Source organism: Callionymus lyra, chromosome 3, assembly GCF_982586985.1.
Source record: "Callionymus lyra chromosome 3, fCalLyr1.hap1.1, whole genome shotgun sequence".
Lineage (NCBI taxonomy): Eukaryota > Metazoa > Chordata > Actinopteri > Syngnathiformes > Callionymidae > Callionymus > Callionymus lyra.
The window spans coordinates 14034914-14062224 of NC_141820.1; the positions used below are offsets into that span (position 1 = coordinate 14034914).

Here is a 27311-nt window from a genome sequence, read left to right on the forward strand (position 1 = left end):
CCTCTGCTTCTGTTTTTTTGCACACGTATTTACCCCTTAAAAAGAGTTAGGTGAATACAAAAATACATTTTTAAAAAACATTGTTTTTATGTTTTTAATGCTATATAAAATTAAATGATAATAATTTAACTTTACATGCTATGTTAGCGAGTACACAATTCGCTTTAAAATGTCCTTTATTCTACAAAAATAAATAAATAATAGGTAGTAATAATAGTTTACTTGTTTTAGTCAAGTGTCCATACAAGTCTTGAAAGAGTTTCTTATTAAGTTCATTATTTATTTTATTTTTTTCTCGCGTCGGTTAGTGAAGGCGCAAAGTTTAACCTTGCAATTCCGCTCTCAACCTCAGGAGGGCGCCACATCCTCTCTCAGAGGGCAGCTGCTGGGTGGAGTTGAGTCCCTGGATGCGGTCTGAGAAACTTCACTGGCTTCAAACTCACACACACACACTGACTCACTCACACACACTTTCACTACAGCAGCAGCAGGACAACACAACACGCAACCTGCCAATGCTGTGACCAAGAAGAAGTTGGAAATGTCGTGGATAACTTTCGTTATTGCCACCTTTGGTGAGTTTCTTTTTTATTTTTCTTCATTTCAAACTTGTGAAGTTTTGAGGGAACATCTTCCATCTCGAGCTGCTGCGTCTCATGTCGCCACCGCCTAATGAAAGCCATATGCAGCCTATTATTGGTGTTTTCCCCAGGAAATATTACACAAGGTGAAGCGAGGTTATTGGAGATGTTTGTAGCTTCTTTATTTCAACTGTTGGATCAGACATTATTCTCCATCATCATTGTATTGGAGAAAAATAACTTAAATTTGGGTTCCAAGGGCAGATTAAAAAACGTTGGTAAACAGTTTGAGGTCTAATTCAAAATGAACAATTTGTTACACGGAATAAATAAGACACATCTTGTGGTTGATTTAATTGTCTTGAATTATAGTTGCTTACAAGATCATCACCAAATCAAATAATGTCAGCTCTTACTTTAGCATCTGAAGACCTTTACAAGCAGATACATATCTTCTACTGCCTGGTTGCAGTTGGGTTAGGGTTAGTGTTAGGATTAGGGTTAGTGTAAGGGTTAGGGTTAGGGTCATCCTCCTAAAGGACATGTCTGATCATTCACCTACACATGTAATGTCAAATAATGAATTAAAAGCAAATGTTACATCGTCATCAATGATGTTATTTCCTTCTTCTGTGCAGCATGTTGTAACTGATTATTTTAAAATAAAATGTTAGATATATATATATATATATATTCATTTTTAAAGAAGTTATTTTAAATCCAATCTTTTATGAAAGGTTTACAGATATTCTACCAGCATAATGAAGTTAATCTTATGTTGATATCCTTTTAAAACGCTTTCTATCATATATAGGCTCTTCCCTATTTTCATTTTGCTTGATGGCCCTTTACATCAGTCACAATATATAATGTGGCCCCTGAGGAGATGTTATGGCCCACCCTTGGCTATGGCTCAGAGTCAATTGTTTATATTGTTTAACTCTATTTGTAATATATCATTTGTCTCTGTCAAATACAATTATAATGACAAAAAAGGAAGAGATAGCAAATGTTGTTGGTTTTTTCTGTTATCTCAGGGTCAAGGTGACCAAAAGGCCCGAAAACAAATGTGTTTGTGGTATCCCTTGTGTTGTCGCTGGGTCAAGGTGAACGACCTCCCTGGCTTCCATAAATACATATAGGTTGCATTCGGGGCATTCGGGTCACCTTGACCCAGAAAAAACACAAGGGTTAAAGGAGATGTTGAGGTAAAAAACCACAAGACTAGACTAGACCTTAAGGCTAAATGAAACCCTATAGGTTTTTAAAAACCAAGACAAACTACCATGATGGACCAAGACTTGGAGCAGGAAAACGTTTAGTTAAGAACAAGATGTTGTGCTTTTAGAACTTAAGTCTAATAACAAAACTTCAAAGGGTTGATTCTATCAGACGTCAATAACCTTCAGGAAACGTGAGCGAGACTAACCCTGGTCGAGGCAGAACAAAGCGAGATCAGATCAAGTTAGGAACTACTATTCGTGTCTGAGTTAGCTTCCACAGCAGCCACGATGTTCAAGCTAACAACTTCTCTATATCTAATGGAGAATGAGACCCGTCTGTGTTCCTCCCTGCAGCACTGTGGTGTCCCGTCAGGACTCAGCTTCCAGAACTTGCAGATGTTTGCACCGAGGGCAGCTGCTATCCGGCCACCGGCGACCTCCTGATCGGCCGAGCCCATAAACTGACCGCCTCTTCCACTTGTGGTCTTAAGGAACCAGAGAACTTTTGTATCGTCGGACATCTGGAGGTAGGAAACGTCTTCAAAACTAGATATTCTGGAACTCTCTTGGGAGGGGGGATGGGGGGGGGGGGGGGGGTCCAGTCTTAAGGAAATGGAACCCATGAAAATAATTAGACGACAGTGAGTCATCTGTCACACGATTGTCTCGTATTTTCCCATCAGCCTCGTCCCCCTGTCTTACTATCCTTCTTACTTATTTTGATGTCCTTGTTCACATGCAATGTCCCTCATCTTTTAATGAATAGATCAGATAAGAAATATAATTTAAAGTGTTTTGTGTTCGATCCAATAATGCATTTCAGTGACATTATTTGTCCTTCCATTTCCCACAATCCCTTGGGGGGTCAAGAAAAGTGAGATTGTTATATGGGTCAGCTCTAAACATTTAACTTGTGGTTATTTTCACTCAAAAAATGTAAAATATGTTGGAAAAACATTGACATTCCAACAGATATCTCTCTGTTGAGGCTGCAGAAATTAAAACTTATTTCAAACTTTAGTAACAGAAGGAAACCACATTCCGGTATCATTTCTGTTAAACAAGTCCAGTTCTATCACAATATGTCCCTTTTCTAGCTTTTGAAATATGTTGTGTAGGTGTTGAGCGTCTACTGATGTGGGTGTTCAGCGACTTCCCTTCACAATAAAAGCCTTGTGAAGTCCAACAATACCGTCCTTGTGTTCCTCAAAGAACCGGGGCGATGAAATCGGGGTCGATATTCTTTCTTGTCTCGCGGCCGTCGGCCCAATTATTGCGCTTGAATGTCGCCCTTATAAAGTCAAGAGACGCACTGATGTGCCTCTGAGCAAGGCGATGAGCACAGTGGTGAGGAATGAGCTACAAACTTAAAGGGGGGGCGTAGGAATGAGAGGGATGTTGTTGGATCGGACTTGATTTCAACATCACTGAATGAATATTAGCTACGATCAGGAAACGCGTCGTGTACTTGGACGGGCTGGAGAAGGCGTTCGTGCCAAAACATCTGGAGTTCAGTCCAACCCCCTGCTGTTGACGTGTGATTACACCGCCGAACAGACACACATCTGACCGTCATACATAAACACAGCAGATGATGATCGGTGTAAATCTACCGACTCCCACGCCTGTCACTCCGGACAACACTTGAGATATTGTGTAGTCCAGATGTGCAGCTGACTCTATGAGCCTTTTCCAGGGAATTTAAAGTCACTAAAGAGATTTCAAATACCAGATATCTTGTGGTTTCCGTGTGTTAAGTACTCGCTTATGTTCACAATAGCTCACGAGATTTTACAATGCTTGTTAAAGAAGGTCATATTTAATCATTACAACAGGCGACGGTTGCAACAAAATAGACTTTTAAAGTTTAGTCTCTTGTGTCAAAGTAAACAACAACAAAAAAAACGGATGAACCAAATTTGAGCACATTTTCATAGTTTCACACACATGCAGTTAAAGTTGTTTTTGTTCATTGGATCATGTTTTTAAAATGTATTTACGAATAGAATAATATTGCACTACCAAGATTATTGTATGTATTTTTGTTTTTCAGTAATTCTCAAGTCACTGAACTAGTTTAATGGTTTGTTATGGTTGATCAAGTCATGTGTTACAAACTCATTGAACTAGAGATGCAGCATTTTTCAAGTTAAATATTTGAAAAATATATATAAAATATATGATTTCATAATGTACCTAATGATTAAATGTCAAACAATTTCGCCACATGGATGGATGGATGGATGGATGGATGGATGGATGGATGGATGGATGGATGGATGGATGGATGGATGAATAGATGGATAGACAGAGGGAAGAATGGATGGAGCATGGATGGACAAAGAGATGGACAAAGAGATGGATGGATGGATGGATGGATGGATGGATGGATGGATGGATGGATGGATGGATGGATGGATGGATGGATGGATGGATGGATGGATGGATGGATGGATGGATGGATGGATGGATGGATGGATGGATGGATGGATGGATGGATGGATGGATGGATGGATAGACAGAGGGAAGAATGGATGGACAAAGAGATGCATGGATGGATGGATGGATGGATGGATGGATGGATGGATGGATGGATGGATGGATGGATGGATGGATGGATGGATGGATGGATGGATGGATGGATGGATGGATGGATGGATGGATGGATGGATGGATGGATGGATGGATGGATGGATGGATGGATAGACAGAGGGAAGAATGGATGGAGCATGGATGGACAAAGAGATGCATGGATGGATGGATGGATGGATGGAAGGATGGACAGACGGAAGGACAGACGGACGGACAAAGAGAGGGATGGATGGATGGATGGATGCATGGATGGATGGATGGACAGAGGGAAGAATGGATGGATGAATAGATAGATGGACAGAGGGAAGAATGGATGGACAAAGAGATGCATGGATGGATAGAAGGATGGACATAGAGATGAATGGACTTGAATTTCTCGAACTCCTGTGTTGTTCTCAGTATTATCTTGATCTTTAAAGTATGTACTTTTTTGAGTATTGTTTTGATTGTTTAAGCGCTTTGTGACCCTGGTCTGGAAAAGCGCTATATAAATAAATATTACTTACTTACTTACTTACGTATGGATGGACAGACGGATGGACAGAGGGATGCATGGATGGACGGATGGATGGACAGATGGGTGGACGGATGGATGGATGGATGGATGGATGGATGGATGCATGGATGGACGGATGGATGGACAGATGGGTGGACGGATGGATGGATGGATGGATGGATGGATGGATGGATGGATGGATGGACGGACGGACGGACGGATGGATAGAAAGAGATCCCTCGTGAGATCTCCTTCGGGTATTAAGGTTTAGAATTTGATAAAATAAATAAAATCTACAACAAAGTTTGACCAAATGTCATCATAATTCTCGCTACAGGAGGAGAGAAAATGTTTCACGTGCGACTCCCGGCGTATGTACGACGACGACAACAACCAGATAAGCCACACCATCGAGAACGTCGTCACCACCTTCGCCCCGAACCGCCTGAAGACCTGGTGGCAGTCGGTCAACGGTGAGAGAAAGATCTGAGACAACATAGAGGTGTGACAACAGTGTGTGAGCGAGGTCTGGCAGTGTTCTCATGAGAACGCACCGCAATAATGAGTAGACAGGAGATCACAGAGGCTCTCGCTCCGGCCAATCACGGCGCGTCCAGGTGGGCGGGATTCACAGGTGTGCTGAGCAGAACAGCTGTGGAGGGGCAGGAAACAGATGTGTGTCGCACAGGCGTTTAGAGCGCAGGAAATAGGAAGTGTGTAACGTGGTTCTAATTGTACTTTATATCGTGAGATAGTTTAATGTCAGGTGAGAAAACATGCCGAGAAGACAGATGTAAACAAAATGGTTTCCATATGACAATGAGTCTAGATGGTGGTAAACAGGAAGTATATTCCATTTGTATTTAAAGTAAACACTCTTCATGAGAATAAATGAGTTTAAAAACATGAGAAAACTTCCCGGGGGTGAAAAGAATAAACTAAAAATAAATATGTATAACTTTCTCATGTTTTTAATTATCTACAAAACATATTTGAAGAAAGAACCTTCTGCAAACGTTGATTTCTTTCAATACGAATCCGACTTTTTCCCACCAAACATTGAGTGAAACACGATATATACGTCAGTCCGTTGTTATTCATTTCCTGAAAGAAATCCCATCACAGCTGCTGCATCTTCTCCCTCATGTACATGTGGAACTTTCCTTCAGAGCGGTGGGAATCTGTCACGGAAGTGAGTCATGAACGTGAGACGGAGCCAGATTCAAGAAGCGACACAAACACTTTTGTTTGGGTTTTATAAATATTCACCGATGGACTCCACGTGCAGCTGATGTGACGTGTAACATAAACTGGTTATTTCAATCTGTCACTAATCATTTAGAGATTGAAAATGAAAGTCAAGGGAGTTATCAAGTATTTTATAGAAATATATTATTAGTAAAAAAAAATAAATACAAGCAATAAATAACATGCACATACTTTTTATAGTTTGTATCAACAACTATTGAGTCATAATGTATATCAAAATAAAACTATCAAGCTTTGAGTTGAGAATTGTCAGAATAAAGGGAAGGTATGTATAAATAATACTACAAGTTAAACTTAAATCATGTATTTACTTTTTATTTTTAATAGGGGAGAAGCTATTAGCCTTTAGCATACTAATCATAAATGCTAAGCTAACCAAAGCGTACAGCTAGTAAAGGTTAGAAACACTATTTTAAACATGTATTATTGATATATGTACTGTTCCGTTACATTTACTTTTAATTTAAACATATTTTAGTATTTTTTTTTACTAATAAATAAATGACCAATAATTTACTTTATGTCGTTCATATCAATACACAACAACTAGTGAGTCACAATGTTTATTGAATTCAAACTATACTTTTTTATACTGAGGATTGTCAGAATGAAGAGAAGGTATGTATGACTAAAATAAAAACCTATTATTTGACATGTATTCATCCTTTATAACGTCCCCTTTCTTAATAACAGATAAGCTATTAGCACTTAGCATGCTAATCGTGAATGCTAAGCTAACACACATATGTACAGCTGGTTAGCATATATTAAAATACAATGGTTAATTACTTAAATAATGGTTTGGTGAGTGTTTGGTAGGCATTGTTATAAAAGTGAATTATTATTGTAATGACTTCAAAATTGTAGCTTGTCTCTAATGTTTCCTGTTATTTTACATGTATTCATCTTTTAAAACATCCTCTTTCTTAAGAGATAAGCTATTAGCACTTAGCATGCTAATCGTGAATGCTAAGCTAACACAAATATGTACAGCTAGTAAGCATATATTAAATTACAATGGTTAATTACTTAAACAATGGTTTGGTGTGTGTTTGGTAGCCATTGTTATAAAAGTGAATTATTATTGTAATGACTTTAATATTGTCGCTTATCTCTAATGTTTCTTATTTTCAATCTATTATTAACTCATTTGAAAATCCTACAAAAAATAGACAATTTCATAGACTGAACCATACTTCCATATGTTTGTGTTTGTTTGAATCATTAAAGCATTTAAAATATATTGTTCTGTGTGCAGGTGTGGAGAACGTGACCATCCAGCTGGACCTGGAGGCCGAGTTCCACTTCACACATCTTATCATGACGTTCAAGGTGACCGTCATACTTCGTGATACTTAGTGATACTTCTCACGCTCGCACATGTTCGCCACGTTGTGAAGGATAAAAACACGATAAGACCACAGCTGTGCTGGAGGAATGTGGAGACTCATGGATGTCTCAGGGTTGTTGGTGGGAACAGAGGGAGGAAGAAGAAGGATGAGCGGAGGCTGGTACAGTTAAAACCATCCAGTGAAAGATTCCGATCCTCTGGGATTATCTTCACGACACTTAATAGCTTAATAGTAGATTATATATAAAATATATATATATATATTTTAAACATGTACATTTGGCTGTTTTTCCCGCCAGACTTTCCGACCGGCCGCGATGATCATCGAGCGATCCATGGACTTTGGGAAGTCGTGGCAGTTGTACCGTTACTTCGCCTACGACTGCGAGTCCACGTTCCCCGATGTGTACTTCGGGCCGATGGAGAAGGTGGACGACATCCTCTGCGACAGCCATTACTCCGACATCGAGCCTTCCACAGAGGGAGAGGTGCTGACTCTTGAATGAAGGACAAGACAACTTATCACTCTTATCGATGTCGACCCGGGTCGGTTAACTGGTGCCGCTTTTTTCTGCTCCAGGTCATATTCAGGGTTTTGGATCCTGCGTTCGAGATTGAAGATCCATACAGTCTGAGAATACAAAGTAAGTTCACGTTTGTCATTTTAACCCTTGGTTGTACTTTGACCCAGAGGCAACACAAGGGATATCTCAAACATTTTTGGGCCTCCGGGTCACCTTGACCCTGAGAAAACACAAGGGTTAAAAATTCTGTTTATTTTATACAATAATGATTTTTATAAAAGCGCTAGAGAATAAGAGCTTCCCAGTGGTGCATGGCATTGCAGTGATGAGTTTACTGAGAGGGAGTGAGACAAACAGAGTTGGTCGAGAGTAAATATATATTTTTTAAGTTTAGGTATTACTTTAGATCTATTTCTAATCTGAGTCACTGAGATCTAGAACACCTGGGATGCTTAGTCCTAGCACACAAGGTAAAAAACATTGACCCTGGCAGAAAAACTCCATGAGGAAAGCCCTTTAATAAAGCTTTATTATTGTAAACTTCTTAAGTATAAAAAGTCTTCAGGAATAAAATATGAAATCACAGACAAGGGGCAAAATCTTTTAGAACCTTTGGTTTTGGGACAAAACTATACTGTCTTCAACACAAATTTATAAACATCTTTCTTTTAACCTTTTGCTTTAACTTTAATTATTTTCAACAATATCTGGGTTGAGGTCACAGTGTGCTCAAAATAAAGTGCAAAGAAATGCTCACCATGAGGAGATTTATCTTCCTCCGTAATCCACCGGTAGTCTAGGAACGGCGCAGGCGTCAGACAGGGAAAGCTGAAAATGGAATTTAACAGGTAGTAGCTACTCGCCCTCATTTCTCTCCCATCAAACCGGACCAGGTCCACTCGCATGTACTCGCACTGGCGTGACGAGGACTCAAACAAGTATGTGATGAATTCTGTGGGCGTCTAAAAGTTTATCACTCTTCTCTTTCATCGTTCGTCATCAAATCTTCCCAACCTTCCCGCAGATATGCTGAAGATCACCAACCTGAGGGTGAACTTCCTCAAACACCACACGCTGGGAGACAACCTGCTGGACTCGCGGCGGGAAGTGACGGAGAAATACTACTACGCCCTCTTCGACATGGTCGTCCGCGGCAACTGCTTCTGCTACGGCCACGCCTCCGAGTGCGCCCCCATCGCTGGGGCCCCCACGGGAGTGGAGGGAATGGTACCTGAAAACATTTTAGCAACACAACAAAAAAATCAAGTTCATTTGTGTCACCAACAAGTAGGACAGGAGTGGAAAGTAGGTGATATAGGACAGTTGTGAGATCAATATGCAACAACTATTGAGTCATAATGTATATTAAGATAAAAGTAAAAAGCGTTTGAGTTGAGAATTTTCAGAATAAAAGAAAAGGTATGTATAAATAAGACTATAAGTTAAACTTAAATCATGTGTATTTACTTTTTATTTTGAATAGGGGAGAAGCTATTAGCCTTTAGCATGCTAATCATAAATGCTAAGCTAACCAAGGCATACAGCTAATAAACGTTAGAATTACTATGTTAAACATCTATTATTGATATATGTACTGTTCCGTCACATTTAAATTGTATATAAACATATTGTATAATTTTTTTTTTTGTTATAAATAAATGACCAATAATAACAAAAAAGGTAGAAGGTCGATCAAAATTAACATTTACCACAAAGTATGAGTTACTATTATTGTCTTGTGTTTTTCCTTCTCTATCAAGCGCTCAACAAGCAAATTCCTTTCCTTCAGCATCTTTACTTGTGTTGAAAGAATGTGTCAAATAAATAATTGCAGTTATTTATCTTATCTCAAACATTAATATCTTAATGATATCAACATAAACATGACACGAGACAACCATCCGGTCGGGCCAAATAAAGTAACTGGATGGCCAGATTTGGTCCCAAGACCACGAGTTTGACAGGTAACATTAAAGGCATTGATTCCAACAAAAGACCTTTATGATCCCTTTCTATTTAAGGATAGAAACATTTTCCTTTTTATTTATTTAGCTTTAACCAATGATAATATACAAAAAAACGACTAATTGGTTTGATGGTCTCTCACATACGTCAGTATATCTTTTGGTTTCAGAATCAGCCGCCATGTGTGAAGGCATTTCCAATATTAACCAATGACTGAGTGTTGACATCTGGTGGATAAAGAATTGTATTGCACCTACTTGTGTCAATAAATAGACAAATAATAAATAAATAGACAGCACTAAAATGATCATTACAACATTCAAACATGGTCTTTTTTACACATGCATTTTTGTTATTACATTTCTTAATAAAACATGTCTTAACCTTGTTTTTTAACATGTGTATTTGTAGGTTCATGGTCGTTGTGTTTGCAACCACAACACGGTGGGACTGAACTGCGAGCGCTGTGAGGATTTCTACCACGATTTGCCTTGGAGACCAGCGGAGGGGCGTAATACCCACGCCTGCAAAAGTAAGAGCGTAAACCAGCTAAACGTTCTTCTACAGATCTATGAGTGAAATATACGAGGTATTATTTTTAAATAATGAAGATGATCTACTCCGGAACATATCGGCATAGACGGTTTTTCAAGACTTGTCGCGACATTGATGGTGTTTTCTCCCCAGGATGCGAGTGTAACCATCACTCCACTTCCTGTCACTTTGACGCGGCCGTCTACCAGACGACGGGAAACATGAGCGGCGGAGTTTGTGACGACTGCCTGCACAACACGGTGGGACGCCAGTGCGAGGAGTGCGCCCCCTTTTTCTACCAGCACCCCAACAGAAACATCAGGGACCCCAGCATCTGCGAACGTATGTACAGCAGCTGCTTTAATCTGATCATAATAACAAAAGTACTTATTTTTAAAACACCCTTTTTGAAGACTCACTAAGGTCACTTAATAGGTATTAAAGAAAAAAACTATAAGATCACATGGTAAGAAGCTGTAGCATAAAATCAACAATTATTATATTTATAGAAAAAGTAATGTTTAAAGGTGTGATCCAGATTTTTAACTGACCACAATGTTATAAACACACCAGGTTGTGAAAAAATGGTCCATTTTTTGCCCGTTTTTGACTTTTTTTGAAGGAATTTTAAACAGAAATTGTCTCAGTTTTTATTCTCATATTGTAATTGTAGGGTCTTTGTTGTTTAGTTTGCACTTCTAATCCTCATTTCAAACTAAAATCTGTCTGACTAAGACATTTTTCAAGGCCCATACGGCTCATATTGAAGTCAATCAGTGTTTATGTTGATACAGTGATTCATAAAGATGTTAGTGTTTAAGATAAGAAACTGAGATGATTGATGTCAACAACTAAACAGAGACTTCCACTACGAGTGAAACGGATGTTGAACAGTTGGTTAAGGCCGTGACTGAGATGAGCTAAGTTATGTCTTTAACTAACTACCTTCTGTAGGATCTGGCCTCAGGGCCTTAAGTTTGTCACATGCTCTAAACACCGGGTTGATCTGTAACGAGAAGAGACTCAAAGTAGTAAAAATTCAATCTCCTCTTTCATCTTCTTCTTTTTAAATTACACACCGTCTCTCTTTATCTTTTCCCTTCTTGCTTCGCCGTCCTCTAATGCCGAGAGTCTTTTTTTTTCCCGAGCTTTTTCATCAGTTTCATCTGTTTAGCTGAAGCGGATTCCTCGACCTGAGCCGCCTACACGGTGTCAGGCTTTCGGTTTCTCTTGTTTATTTTCTCTGCGCTTCGGTCGTGCATCGGCTTCTTCCAGGTCAGACTTGTTTATTTGGGTTGAAGCCGTGTTTATGAAGAGAGGCTCGACGCGCTCTTAGCAACAACAACAAAGTCAAAATCAATTCATCATTCTTAAATTATTTTCAAATTCTTGTTGAATGAGACATTAGAGAAAAGTTTTGACTCACTAGTCTCAGTAAACAAGACTGGTTTGCTCCCAAGTTTGTCCGTTAAAAGATGAAACTATAATAATAAATGTTTGCAACAGTGTGTTCAATGGTGGTTTTCAGTAGAGATGTGTTGATGAGTCTTCATGAAAAAGTTGATGAGGTATCATGATACAGTGTCTTCATATTTTAAAAGACCACTAGATGTCAATCTCTGATTTATAATCTTTGTCTCTGATCTGCTTTGAGCGCCATCTAGTGGCCTTTCCAAAATGAAGACACTGTATCATGACTCCTCATCAGCTGTTTCGGGAAGCCTCGTCAAGTTGTGAGTTATTTTAAAAGTGGACTTTCTGCCTCTACAGCTTGCAACTGTGACCCCGAGGGCTCCCTGCAGGGGGGTATGTGCGACTCAAAGACGGACGTGTTGGCCGGACTGATCTCGGGTCAGTGTCGCTGCAAGGGCAACGTGGAGGGGGAGCGATGTGACCACTGCAGACAGGGCCACTACGGCATGGGCCAGGGACCACAAGGATGTCTCGGTACGACCCCAAAAAAATAACTCACAACGAAACCAATAATAAATGTCGAGTGACAATCTTCTGTGTCCAGCCTGTACATGTAACCCACTTGGCACGCTGCCGAGAGGAAACCCGTGCGAGGCGGACTCAGGAAGGTGCTACTGTAAACGCCTGGTGCACGGAGACCACTGTGACCAGTGTCTGGTATGAAACAAACACCGCTGTCATAACAAGATATGTGGCTCACGAAAAAAAACTCTTTGCTCCAACAGCCGCAGCACTGGGGTCTTTCCAACAGCATGGACGGATGCAGACCATGTGACTGTGACCAGGGCGGGGCTAAGAACAATGAGTATGTTTTTCAGTTGATATTTGTACTCGTCACAAAGTAACATAGATACATGAAACAGTTTTTTGCTTATGTTAATCTGTGGTCACTATTGATGTGTTGATGAGGCTTCATGAAACAGTTGATGAGGTATCATGATACAGTGTCTTCATTTTGAAAGACCACTAGATTTCACTCTCTGCTTTATAATCTGTGGCTCTGAATTACTAATAAACCTGGCATCATTTTCAAACTGACAGTGACATCTAGTGGTCTTTCCAAATGAAGACACTGTATCATTATACATGACCCTATTAAAAACGTTAAAACAATTTTTTATTTTTTTTAAATACGTAATTATCCATTACTAATTCCACTCCAACTTCTTTTCGAGTTTTTTTTCTTTTGTCCTTTTTCTTCGTATTTCTTGTATGTTTTTTAGACACCATAATAGAATGAAAACTAGTGATGTGTTGGTGAAGCATCATGAAACAGTTGATAAGGTATTATGATACAGTGTCTTCATTTTGAAAGACCACTAGATGTCACTCTCTGCTTTATAATATTTGGCTCTGATCTACTAATTCAATGAAACCTGAAATCCTTTTCAAACAGAGAGTGACATCTAGTAGTCTTTTAAAAATGAAGACACTGTATCATGATACCTCATCAGCTGTTTCATGAAGCCTCATTAACCCGTCGCTCCTTATTACACATTAAATATATCCTTAATATTAACTCTCTATCTCCCCACAGCTGTGATCCTAACACGGGTCAGTGCGAGTGCAGGGAACACATGTTCGGACGTAGCTGCGACCAGATCGAATCCGGATTCTACTTCATCGCTCTGGATCACTACACCTACGAGGCCGAGGACGCCAAGCACGGACCGGTGAGTCTGCGAAGTGTTCATGTTTATAAACGTCATACACTTCTACATGATATACATCCTTCTTTCAGGGTGTGACTCTGGTTCAGAGGCCGTACCCCTACGATCGTAGCCCCACGTGGACCGGTTTGGGGTTTGTTAATGTGCCAGAAGGAGCTCATCTAGAGTTCCACATCAACAACCTCCCAGAGTCCATGGACTACGACATGCTGATCCGTTATGAGCCACAGGTAAATTCTTCAAATCTAAAAGAATAAATTTGAATGTTGGTAGAAAACTGCTTAGACAATAGGCGGATTTATTTTGCTGAAAACGTAAATCACAGTTTTTTTTAGAGTACAAGGTGCGTTGGATTATAATGTGTAATATCAATGAACAGGTTTTCCAGCTCTGGCGGACTGGATTATAAGGCCTATTAAGTGTGTTGTGGCTTCATAGTATTTCAAATTCATACTTTTGACATATTTTGGATTTGTGAACCACGTAAAATCAGTTCGTTTTTTTTGGTTTTGACGAAAAATAATGGTTTTCATGTGTGCCTTTTGTAATCTGAGAATATTTGGCTCATTTTTAACCAATATTGAGTTTTCTTCTCACCAATTTTATTGCGCGCAGTTGTTTTATTCATGTAATACCAGACCCTATATTAGCATGTGGAATCTAAGTGGTCATCTAAGAGAATTTATTTATTTTTGATCTTAAAACCAGAGGAAGAACCACATTTTTTAATCAATTCTAAAAGTAAAGGTATTGTTTTTTGTAACTTGAATGATGTCGTCTGCAAATATTGCCATAATTAAAGAATGTGATGCAACTACAAATCGCAAACATTCCATGGCTAAAACTAAGGTCAAAGGTCAGCCTTGTCTGTTACCACAAATATTTTAAACGGTTGTGATATTAAATGATTTGTTCTTATTTATAGCATGAATGAGATTAATCTTTTTGATAACATTAGGTCCATGTTCACATGATTGTGATGCAACATAGTGAACATAAGAATGATCTGAAGAACCTTTATTCTTATCTCCGTGTCTTATTTTCACGTTTCAAGATAAGAGTAAGTCTGAAAACCTACTTTCTTCTCTGCTCGTCTGCAGCTGCCAGAACAGTGGGAGCAGGTCGACGTCCGAGTGCAGCGCCCGGTCTTCAACCCGCCGGACCACTCCAGCCTCTGCGGACCCTCCACCAAGGGCGGAGACGATCAGAGGATCTCTCTGCCTCCGGGCTCCAGGTTAGACGTCCGTGTGGAATCATCCTGGAAAGAGATCAGAGTCACAACCTTCTGTTGATGTCCTCAGACACGTGCAGCTGCAGAGGCCCGTGTGCCTGGAGAAAGGACTGAACTACACGGTTCGCCTGAGTCTGCCGTTCTACTCGTCCAACAGTGAGATGCAGAATCCGTACACGCTGATCGACTCGGTACGTTCAGATCAATCATCAAAGTTCTTTATTTTTTTTAATGACTTCTCTTGCGTTCCTGCTGCAGCTGGTGCTGATCCCCAGAGTCCAGGAGATGAAGATGTTCACCGGGGAGGAACGTGACGGAGCCTGGGACACGTTCCAGCGCTACCGTTGTATGGAGAGCAGCCAGAGCGTCGTGAAGAGTCCCATGACTGACATCTGCCACGACTACATCTTCAGCGTGTCGGCGCTGCTGCACCAGGGAGCCATGGGTATGTCTATGGAAGTGCATCAATTCAATTCAATTTTATTTAAAGTGTCTTATCATAACAAAGTTATCTCAAGACACTATACAGTTGAAGTAAGACTATAGTTGATTAAGGAAAAACAGATCCCAGCAATTCAACAATTCATCAGTGTTATTAGATTGTTGGATTTAACTTTTTCAAATGTTCATACCTTGATTTTGTTGTTGATTTTTAAAGAATCTAATGATTGTTTTAATAATTAAATTCAATAGTTTGCACATTTAAAGGTTGATTTGTTTTTTTAATTAGTAAAAAATGAAATTTACAAAAAAAGGATATAATTTTTTTACACATAGGTAAATATTCTAATAACAATAATTCAAATATAATTAAACTAGTATACCAACATTTTTGTATCCTATTTAAAAGGTTACAAATGGAGAAAAAACATGAAGAATAAGTATTTTTTAATTTAAAAAAATGATTCTACGTTTAAAAAAATAAATTCAAGCATTCAGTATTCTGTTGTAACTGATATACTTCCATAAGTTGAGCCTCATTCTCCCTCCGTTAATCAATCCGATCTGTCCATCTCAGCGTGCGAGTGCGACCCCCAGGGTTCGGTCAGTACCATCTGTGAGCCCAGCGGAGGTCAGTGCAAGTGTAAACCCAACGTAGTGGGCAGGAACTGCGAACACTGCGCTCCTGCCACCTTCCAGTTCAGCCCGACAGGCTGCAGAGGTCAGTTCTCAAAAAACTCTCTTCCAGCACCGATAAAAAAAAAACTGATGTGTTTCCACTTCAACACTCCAGCGTGCGATTGTGATCCTCGAGGATCCGTCAGTCTCTTCTGCCACGAAGCCACGGGTCAGTGTCCGTGTGTGCCGGGGGCGACCGGGCGTCAGTGTTCCCACTGTCTGCCGGGATTCTGGGGGTTCCCTCACTGCAGGAGGTGCCAGTGCAACGGTCACAGCGACTACTGCCATCCACACACGGGAGAGTGTCAGGGCTGCAGGGACTTCACCGCCGGACACCAATGTGAGAGGTAGATGTCATTTTCCTTATTAGGTCACCCTTATTTAGAATTAGAATCAGCAACATTTAGTGCCAGTGTTGTAAACACAACATGGGATTTTTTTTGTGGTGTCAGTACAGAGTAAAATAATGAAACTAACACACAATACAAGCAATGGAAAAACAGAACCAAGCATCAAGGCAGCCATTCTGCGGCGCCCATTTATATAATCTTGCTGCATTTTGCACGTGATAAAAACAGCTCCTTGAATTCTTATTGATGGAAGTTATCCGTCTATGTTTTAATTTATCTTAAAATAGGTTAACTCTATTTTAAAACATCACCAGTTAACTCAGTTAAGAAAAAACAAGAATTATGTTTATGTGGCTTGTCATGTTGAAGAATTTTGCAATTTTCAAAGTCAATAAATATAGGGTTTTTTATTTCCAATAATTATTGTTTAACCCTTGTATTGCCTCTGGGTCGAGGTGAACAACATCCCTGGCTACCATAAACACATATGCAACGATGGAGGTCATTCACTTTGATCCAGAGATAACACAAGGGATACAACAAACACATTTGTTTTTCGGGCCTTCGGGTCGCATTGACCCTGGGATGACACAAGGGTTGGGCAACATCATTGACTTAAGAATAAGAAAACTTTCATTATTCACAGTGAAATGTTCGTTTTTAAATTTCAGTTGCATTTTGTTTTTTTCATACATATGACTAAAGAAAGACATTTGGACATAATGCTTGCTGTTCGTGAAATCCTCCTGCCGTGCTTTATTTTTAGTTTATTAAAACAAGTGAGCTGCAGACTAAGAATTAGGATTTAACTGCCAAAGTTGTGCGTCACAATTAGGATAACTCAATTTAATATTAGAGAACAGGCCACATGCCTGTGGCCACGTTGTTCTATTTTTCAACCACTGACGGAGCTATAACTAACTTGCTGACAAATAAGACCCAGAGACCTGAAAACAGGGATCCCTAAGATATTTGAGATAACAAGGACATACAAGATACCTGAACACAGATTTTGCAGTTATAGTAAGTAAGTCATTTTTATTTGTATAGCGCTTTTCCAGACCAGGGTCACAAAGCACTTAAACAATGAAAACAATACTCAATAAAGTATATATTTTAAAGATCAAGATAATACTGAGAACAACACAGGAGTTCCAGAAAATCAAGGAAAAGCCTGAACTAATAGAAACGTCTTAAGATGTTTCTTGAAGGAGTCAGTAGATCATCAAACACAGAGAGAGAGGAAGATCGTTCCAAAGCTTAGGAGCAACAGTCTGGAAGGATTTCTCTCCTCTGGTCCTGAACCGTGTTCAGTAGATTCTGATCCACAGACCTCAGAGCCCGAGCTGGGGTGTAAGGTGTATAGGGTCACGAAACTCACCATCCTCTCCGTCGTAGGTGTCTCGATGGTTACCATGGCGACCCGGAGTTGGGTTCCGGGGGCCACTGTCGCGCCTGCACGTGTCCCGAAGGCCCCGGCAGCGGACGCCAGTTTGCCGACAGTTGTTACCAACACGCCGACCAGGTGGTGTGCGTGTGCAGCTCTGGGTACAAAGGTATAAAAACAACAAACTCCTTAAAAAACACTTTCTTATCCTGGTTCACGTTGAACTGTTCGCTCAGGCGCCCGCTGCGACGAGTGCGCCCCCGGTTACTATGGAAACCCCCTGGTGTCCGGCGGGCGCTGCCAGCGGTGCCGGTGCAACGACAACATCAACCTGCAGGACCCCGGCTCGTGCGACGTCCTCACCGGCGCCTGCCTCAAGTGTCTGCATCACACCGAGGGCCACGGCTGCCAGAGGTGCAAGAAGGGTTACTACGGCAATGCCGCCACTCAGAGCTGCAGGAGTGAGTTCCGGGGCGCCGGGAAGCGGGTCAGCAGTGGTCAAGACTCTCTAACCCATTCTCTCCACAGAGTGCATGTGTCAAGCGGGCGGGACGGCGGCTCACGCCTGCTCGTCTCCGGACGACTGCGAGTGCGACGGACAGAGCGGTCAGTGCCGCTGCCTGCCCAACGTGTTGGGTCAGAACTGTGACCGCTGTGCCCCCGACACCTGGAACATAACCAGCGGCGCCGGCTGCCGAGACTGTGACTGTGACCCCACGCACTCGTTTGGACCCTCCTGCAACGTTGTGAGTCATGAAACTACTGATTATTATTATTATGATAGAATAAGATATACGTTTAAGTCAGGGGGTCTCAAACCCACCAGCAACAGGCTGGGGGGTCTTTGAGAATGTTTTTCTGATCATCTTTGAAAAATTTGATTCAAATTACGTTGTTTAACCCTTGTGTTATCTCTGGGTCAACATGACCAAAAGGGCTGAAAACAAATGTTTTTGTGGTATCCCTTGTGTTATCTCTGGGTCAACGTGACAAAAAGGGCTGAAAACAAACGTTTTTGTGGTATCCCTTGTGTTATCTCTGGGTCAACGTGACCAAAAAGCCTGAAAACAAATGTTTTTGTGGTATCCCTTGTGTTGCCTCTGGGTCAACGTGACAAAAAGGGCTGAAAACAAACGTTTTTGTGGTATCCCTTGTGTTATCTCTGGGTCAACGTGACAAAAAGGGCTGAAAACAAACGTTTTTGTGGTATCCCTTGTGTTATCTCTGGGTCAACATGACCAAAAAAAAACCTGAAAACAAATGTTTTTGTGGTATCCCTTGTGTTGCCTCTGGGTCAAGGTGAATCACCTCGACCACTGCATATGTTTATATTGAAGCCCGGGAGGTCGTTCATCTCGACCCGACAAAACAAGGTATACCTCAAACGCATTTGTGTTCGGGCCTTTGTGTTACCTCGACTCTGATATAACACAAGGGATAATGTTTTAAGATTATTCCGTTTGTGGTTTCAATGATGAATTTTGGTAATTTTTAAAAAAAATTGATTTGTTGTTGTTCTTTAAAATCAATCCAAAAAAAAGTTACATGATTGATTTCCCTTGATTTGCTTCCATTTATAAAAACCATATGAATGAATACGGGGCCAAAGAATGTCACATCATGAGCCATAAATGGCCCCCAAGAAGATCATGTGATAAAAAGTGATCAACAATCTTTATATTACTGAAAAACTTTTCAAATAAATATTCAGGAAACGTTAAAAATCAGTGCTTTGGTGTCTATTGATTTAATATATAAAAATAAAAACATATATATTAAAAGCAGATGTGGTGAGACAGACACTGAAGAGATTCGGTCATATTCATAATCAGTTTAAAGCCAAGCTGTGGAACTGCAGCTGAAAAGACACTCGTTCCAAGAACAGTCTTTGTGAGTTTAAACGCGATTACGAACGTTGTAGTTTCCCAGCTGTACTACTCTCACTCTCACAGGATGTGATGCAAAAACCACACATATTTTTCCTTCACGGTGGGAAAAAAAACTTGGTCCAAACATTCTCAGTGCAGGCAGTAAGTCACTATGACAAACCCGTCTAATCACTGATGCCCGAGTGTGTGTGTGTGTGTGTGAGGCTGGTGATATATGGACTCCAGCTGTTGAGGAATTCTCCTGAAGACGCAAATCAAATGTCCCACTTACACACATGCTCTGGAGATATTCGAGTTTTCTGTGTTTACTGGCGAGTCTCCATCGCAGGAAGGAAGTTTGCAAACACACCGAGGGAAAAAGGCGCTCAAAGAGAATTTTTGTCAGAAGAACAACAACAAAGGTTCCATTGTGTGCAGGAGGAAACTGCTTCTATCATCTTCAACTCTCCATTGGAAAACACAGATTTTTGGCTCTTTATCTGACGACATTGTGCTGATCTTCCCGCCGCAGATGAATGGACAGTGTTCCTGCAGACCGGGCTTCGGCGGCCGGACGTGTCGGGAGTGCAAAGAGCTCTTCTGGGGTAACCCGGAGGTCAAATGTTACGGTACGTTACCATCGTCTACCCACTTGGGTCGTAAGATATCCGAGGCCGTAACTGGGCTGTTGCCATGTGTGGCCCAGAAATGCCTCATATTTAGAACAGGCTGGAAAAGTAACTGTGAATATTGTAAAAGTCGCACCGGTGGAAGCACATGGACGGGAAGAGCAGCTGGAGAAAGGAAGTGGCTTTAATTCGTCGATGAGATTCTCCCGAAGATTTGCTCACAGCTGTTCACAGGAGCTGAGAGAGGGAGGGAGGTTTGGGGATGACCTTTTCTTCTAAGCTCATGAGAACCAGATGTACTCCCCCCCACCCCCCCCAAAAAAAAAGAAAATCTCAGGCATCCCAGTTTAAATTTTCTTCATAGAGCAACACCCAGAGGAGCCTGGAATCCAAAACCTTCTGTATTCCCTTAGCGATGCGGCAGCTGGACCTCCTCTCTCTGGGAAACATCTCGGAGGAGGAAGTGAGCATCACCGAGGTCCAAACCTTTGACATCTTCACGAGATTGTCGTGAGGTTCTCTCCAGGTTATAATGACGGAGACACGCTCGGCACGTCACAAACATGGTGGTTTAAACTAACATTCCTGCTCCGTGACTCACGGCCATCCTCCTGTTCGCCTCCAGGGAGGTGAGGGAGGCCTGGAGGGTCTCACAGCACTCTAGGGGGGGCCGGGGAGGGGGGGGGGGTGTTATGCTGACATCAGGCTGTTGTCTAAGTTATTTCAGAGATGCCCAAGGGAGGATGTTTCCGTGTCAGTACCTCCTGACCGGTTGTTTTGCTCGACCACCCCCAGCAACTGAATACCTTTTCTCTACATACTTTTTCTACCATCATTATATTCACGTGTGTGTAATCGTTAAAAGTTAGATTTTCAATATTTTATTTGTTACTAGTTTTTGACTCCATTATATATCAATCAAATTAGAAAAAAGAAAAAAAAAAACACAGCTAGCTATTTATGGTTAATAATAATGACTTTAAGATGACAAGAATAATTAAACTAAAATGAAAGATAGGATCTTAGAAATATTTAACGTATTTATAACAACAACTTTGAGTTTCTAAATGAAGCAAATCACTTATTTTCTAATTTAACAAAATACTACCATCTGTTCCGACACAGATCGTTCTTCTCATCACGCCCTTAGTGAACTTTTCGGATGAATCTTTCCTGTCATATATTGCTGAAAAAATTATTTTCTGCTTTTAATCTCTTTTTCATCTCTTCCTCGAGGCATTATTGTACCGAGACAAGAAGCTGTGCAACTCTTAACTCATCATCACGTTGAATCTGTTCTGTGTTTAAACACGTCAAAGTCTGGTTCGTGACGACAAAATTGTGTGTCAAAAATCTTTGTCAAGATAGTGAATTATCCTACAGTTTAGTAAACATCTTTCCAGAGTGTCCGCTCACCTAACTGACACTGTCTCCTCGAGCCGAAAATGGCATTTTTTCTCATAAATAGTTATTTTATTTTACTGAATGAAGTCGTGGAAATTACACTTTTGAACATTAATCCCATATTAAGAATGTATTTCTTCCTCTGACGGCTAAAACTCCATCAGTTTGCAACTTGATTGATGTATAACTGCCTCAAAAACATTCAGAAAAGCTTGACAACTCCAAATGTAACGTGGATAATAGGGGAGGAAACCTGAGTTCCTAACCTTATCTTCTGTGTGTCTCCACCAGCCTGCGACTGTGACGCCCGTGGGATCTCCAGCGAGCAGTGCCATCGCGCCACTGGCCACTGCACCTGTGCGGAGGGCGTGTCCGGCCCCCGCTGCGACCAGTGCGCCCGCGGCTACACGGGAACGTTCCCGGCCTGCGAGACGTGCCACGGCTGCTTCGCCGTCTGGGACGCCGTGGTGAACGAACTGACCAATCAGACGAGGCGACTCCGAGATCAGGTGGCGGACTTGCAGACCAGCGGCGTGACGGCGCCGTACCAGGAGCTGGTCACCAGCCTGGAGACCAACGCCGAAGCCGTCAGGGACATACTGGAAAGCAACCCGGCGGGAGCGAAGCTAACGCACATGCAGGAGACGATGGAGCGGATCACGTAGGTTCCTCACGACCGTTGTTCGCTCTGTCTCAGAGACTCACACGGGTTTTGTCGTCGCCTCCTCAGAGATGTGATGTCGTACCTGAATGAGAAGCTGAATTCGACGGAGGACCTGCTGGACCAGCTTCACGGTGACGTCAATAACACGGACTTCAACTTGGATCTGTGGACCGAGGAGGTGGTTCAGCTGGAGCGCAGCGTCGAGGAGCTGCAGCAGCAGGTCTTTGACGCCAAGAACTCCAACTTCCAGGGTGAGAACCAACTACTACATGAAAAACTGCAAAATTATAAAACGTATTACAAAATAACTTAAAGCAGATCGACTTTTATTTTTTTCATACCTCTGCCAAGTAGCTAATTTCATGTTTGGAAATCCAACTCTCAAAACACACAGTAATTGTTTTGTTGTTTTGTTGTTTAAGCGCTTTGTGACCCTGTTCTGGAAAAGCACTATACAAATAAAAATTACTTAATTACTTACTTACTTACAGTCTACTAGTCCCATTACAATCATTTTTAGAAGAGGGTGAAAAATATCGATAAATTTAAATATGGCAATATTTTTTTCACAATACCGTATGAATGTTCAACTGCACTGTATCAAATTTAAAAAAGTTTGTTTTTTTAGCTTTCAAACCATATGTAAACACATTAAATAATTCAATTTTCTTTCTTTACAATTAACAGCAAAATATTACTGCATTTGATTCATTTTATGTGTCGCAATTAAACCTCCGGCCACTAGATTGCAGTCGTCACACTCTCTGAATACAAAGTATCATTAGAATCCCACCAGACGACTGAGGACGAGAGGATACAGTGGACTCCAGCAGCTGTTAAAGCTGATGTTTGGACATATTTTGGTTTCAAAACAAATGAAAGCAGATACGACTTGGTCTGTAAATTTAATGCAACACCAGAGTCAAGTACTCGACAATACTACAAATATATTCTCGTAACTACAGTATCACTATATATTGTATTGTTACCCCAGTATGGTGATATGCATAATATCGATATCACTTTATCTTTAGCTTGTTTTATGAAAATACAGCGTATATAAAGCAGTATTTGTTGCAGGTGCCATGGACACCATCATAGAAGCTCACAGCGAGTCGACCGCTGCTGAATATCGAGTCAACGCTTCGACCACGAACCCCGGCAGCACCATACAGAAGTCGGCCTCCGTGAGGGAAGCCAGCGAGAACAAGATGACTAGCAGCGAGAAGGATTTCGAGCGCAAGAATCAGAAAAACGCGCAGAAGCTGGACAAACTGGAGAAGGAGGAGTTGGATCTTTCTCCTTTGAGCGAGAAGGTGCTTTTTCTAGATGAAGTCAGAGGCTCTCGAATCTTCTCTCAAGCTGCGTATTTGTGTCCTCAAGATTTGTGGCGCGTCCTCCTCCTCCTCCTCCGATGACGGCTGCTCCGACACCTGCGGGGGGCTGGGATGCGTGGGCGAGGACGGGGCGCCTCACTGTGGCGGGGAAGGATGCGACGGACTCGTGACCACGTCCCAGACGTCCCTCAAGTCCGCCAAAGACCTGGAGCAGGAGATCCAGGAGGCCATGAAGGAGGTGGACAAGCTCTCCAGGATGGTGAGTGGGATCTCTAAAAAATCCACGATTGCTTTATGGGATGGAATATTTTTTTTAAGAAAGTCTGGATGTTGTGTGTCAAGGTGTGGGAAGCCTCCACTCGAGCCAGTGAAGCCAAGGTCAGCGCCATGAAGGTTCTGGACAAGTCCAATCGCAGCAAAGATCGCGTGGAGAGGAACAACGAGCAGCTGAGGAACCTCATCACAGAAATACGAGACCTCCTGACCAGTGAGTCCATGATCTCGCGGACGAGTTCTGTGAACACGGGGGTCACAAGTTTTGTCGCCCCTTCGATTCCAGACGAGAAGGCCGACGCGTCCGTGATCGAGGCGGTGGCCAACGAGGTCCTGGCTCTGGAGATGCCCACGTCCTCCAAGAAGCTGCAGGAGCTCACCGACGAGATACGGGAGAAAGTGACCTCTTTGACCAGCGTGGAAGACATCCTGACTCAGAGCGCACGAGACGTCCAGGCCGCCGAGCTGCTGCTGAGGGAGGCCGAGGTCGCCAAGTGAGTCCTGCCGGATAACACGTGCGATATATTGCAATACTATGGGAAGAATATATTTGTTGTATTGTTTGAGTACTTGACTCTCAGCTGTATCCTCTCGTCCTCAGTCATTGCTTTAGCCGAGGCGACACGATATATATATAATTCAAAATACCAAGGGAAATAATGCGATATTCTGCAATACCATGGGAAGAATATATTTGTTGTATTGTTTGAGTACTTGACTCTCAGCTGTATCCTCTCGTCCTCAGTCATTGCTTTAGCCGAGGCGACACGATATACTGTATATATAATTCAACAATCCAAGGGAAATAATGCGATATATTGCAATACTATGGGAAGAATATATTTGTTGTATTGTTTGAGTACTTGACTCTCAGCTGTATCCTCTCGTCCTCAGTCATTGCTTTAGCCATGGCGACACGATATATATATAATTCAAAATACCAAGGGAAATAATGCGATATATTGTAATACTATGGGAAGAATATATTTGTTGTATTGTTTGAGTAGTCATTGCTTTAGCTGAGAGGGATGTAATGAATTTTAATTCAAACTAAACGTGAGTATTTGCATGTAAATAGTGAATTTTATTATTTTATTATATAAAGACTTTTTGAAATATACACAATAAAATAGGATTTGAAACCAAAAAAACATTTTTTAATGAAACAAAAAGAGAGGAGCTAAAATCGATGTTGAATGTTTATCAACATTTTGAAAAAAGTGACTTAAGTGTATTGATATTATCTTACAACTCTCTGTATGCGTCGCAAACATTATAATTATAAGACAAACATTTAATGGAGCTTAGATGCTACTATGTTCTGACCGGATTTACCTGAAAACGTTGAAACACGCGTAACTCACGTCTCCTGCGAACAGCAAAGAGGGCGCCGCGCTGAAGGACAAGGCTGAGGCGGTGAAGGCGGCACTCAATGAGACCGAGCGGGCTCAGATGGTTGCCATGGAAGCCATCCAGCTGGCCCAGAACAACACCAAAGGAACCATGGATCTGCTGCTCTCGGTGAGCTTGTGTAGAGGGTTGGACTTCGCTCAGGTAAATGTGTGTTTGATTGTGTGTGTGTGTGCGACAGGTGGAGGCAAACACGGCCGCTTCCGAGCTCAAGTTGGGGAACACGACGGGTCGGTTGGTCGAGCTGGAGCGGGAGGTCGGCCTGCTGAGGCAGAACCTCCTGGAGGTGGACGGCCTGGTGGACACTGCGGACTGGACCTCGGAGCAGGCCAAGATGGCCGCCGAGGATGCCGAGAAGGTGACACACACAGAGCTGGAGACCAGTGTGAGACCAGTGTGAGACGAGTGTAGCGTTCTGACCAGAGACGGTGTGTGTGTGTGCAGGAGTTTGAGCTGGAGGTAAAAGACAGATACGAGGAGGTGAAGGAGCGGGTGGAGGACGAAGGGGAGGCAGTGCTGCAGGCCAGGAGGAGAGTGGAGAAGCTGCAGCAGGAGGCCAGAGAGCTGCTGGAGCAGAGCAGCGCCAAACTGCAGACACTCAAAGGTAGGATCAGCACTGACCACTGAAGGGCCAAAATGACATCATCGGAAATAAGTAAATACATGTAAATAAATACATAAGTAAATGCATAAATATGTGTGAATAAATGCGCAAGTAAATATATGAATAAAAATGTTGAAATAATAAATAAATGATGAAAAACACAAGTAAATGCATAAATAAATAAGGACATTTATTAATAAATGTACAATTAAATATATAAATGAATAAATACATGTTTAAATACTCAAGTAAATAAGCGAATAAATAAATAAGTAAATGTATAATGAGATCAATGTTTGAATAAATGTATAAACACACAATTAAATATATGAATAAATACATGTTTGAATAATAATCAAATGTATAAATACATAAGTAAATGTGTAATTAAATAAATCAATGAATAAATCAATGTTTAAATACATAAGTAAATAGATGGATACATGTACAACTAAATCAATGTATCTATAAATGTATTAATTAAATAATACACAAGTAAATGTACAATATGAATGAAACGTGACTGAATATCAGAATAAATAAATTCTGATTTAAACGCATCATAGAAATATGCCATTTTTTTTATTTTAAACATTTTAACGTATTTATTTCCGTTACAATTTATAGGTGTATTTTATACATTCAGGTTTTTATAAATGTATTTATTTTTTCTTTTCGGCATTTCGCCAGCTGTATAACTATTCCGGAGCTGAAGTAAAAACAAACGTAAATGAGTACAAACCTTCATCTCAATTATCGTCCTTCATGCTGGCCGAGAAGATCTTAACATAAAAATGTGGAATATGTCGCACAAATCATTTTTCTGTTCATCTCACTCGTCTTCAGAGTTGGAGAGCTCCTACGTGGACAACCAGCTCGTCCTGGAGACCAAAGCTGCAGAACTGGCTCAGCTGGAAGTGCTGGCCCAGAAGGTTCTGGAGGAGATCAGCTACAAGGTGACGTTGTACAGCACCTGCGTCTGATCGGGGGGGGGGGGGGGGGGTTGTCATGGCAGCCAGCGAGACATCAATCAAGGAAACCACTACAAGCCGGCGTGACCTCATGGTGAATCCCAAAATATAAGCTACGGTCGTGAACCATATGGACCAGAACTATCAATCGTGACCAAAGCATTTTTATCTAATATGTTAATGCAGTTCTAATAGAAGTTTGCCAAAGAAACTATTTTGAATTTAATGTTTGGATGTAAATGAGATTAAAAGATACATTTTTAAATGCTTGTACTTGACCAGAGGATGTAATAAAACAAGACTTGTGAAGGAAACATGTGAGATTTGTTTGTTTTTTTTAAGCTCAAGAATTTAAAAAAAAGTCTGAGAAAGATGTGTCAATGTGT

The 27311-nt window shown here is 41.2% G+C and overlaps 1 protein-coding gene across 1 annotated transcript; it reads left to right on the top strand.

Moving 5' to 3' along the window:
• Positions 1-443: 443 nt before the first annotated feature.
• On the top strand, positions 444-27239 carry lamb1b (laminin, beta 1b). Its single transcript, XM_087786530.1, has 33 exons — positions 444-575; positions 2159-2331; positions 5230-5365; positions 7420-7493; positions 7812-8000; positions 8093-8156; positions 9061-9263; positions 10413-10533; positions 10689-10877; positions 12306-12482; positions 12553-12665; positions 12734-12813; positions 13546-13681; positions 13750-13908; positions 14779-14912; positions 14980-15100; positions 15168-15354; positions 15928-16071; positions 16144-16375; positions 17777-17934; positions 18002-18226; positions 18294-18511; positions 20166-20262; positions 21958-22327; positions 22397-22581; positions 23411-23646; positions 23714-23926; positions 24010-24154; positions 24227-24434; positions 25320-25461; positions 25532-25708; positions 25795-25954; positions 26801-27239. Exons 1-33 carry the CDS (start codon positions 542-544, stop codon positions 26935-26937), a joined length of 5337 nt encoding a protein of 1778 aa, XP_087642656.1. The 5' UTR covers positions 444-541; the 3' UTR covers positions 26938-27239.
• The last annotated feature ends 72 nt before the right edge of the window (positions 27240-27311 follow it).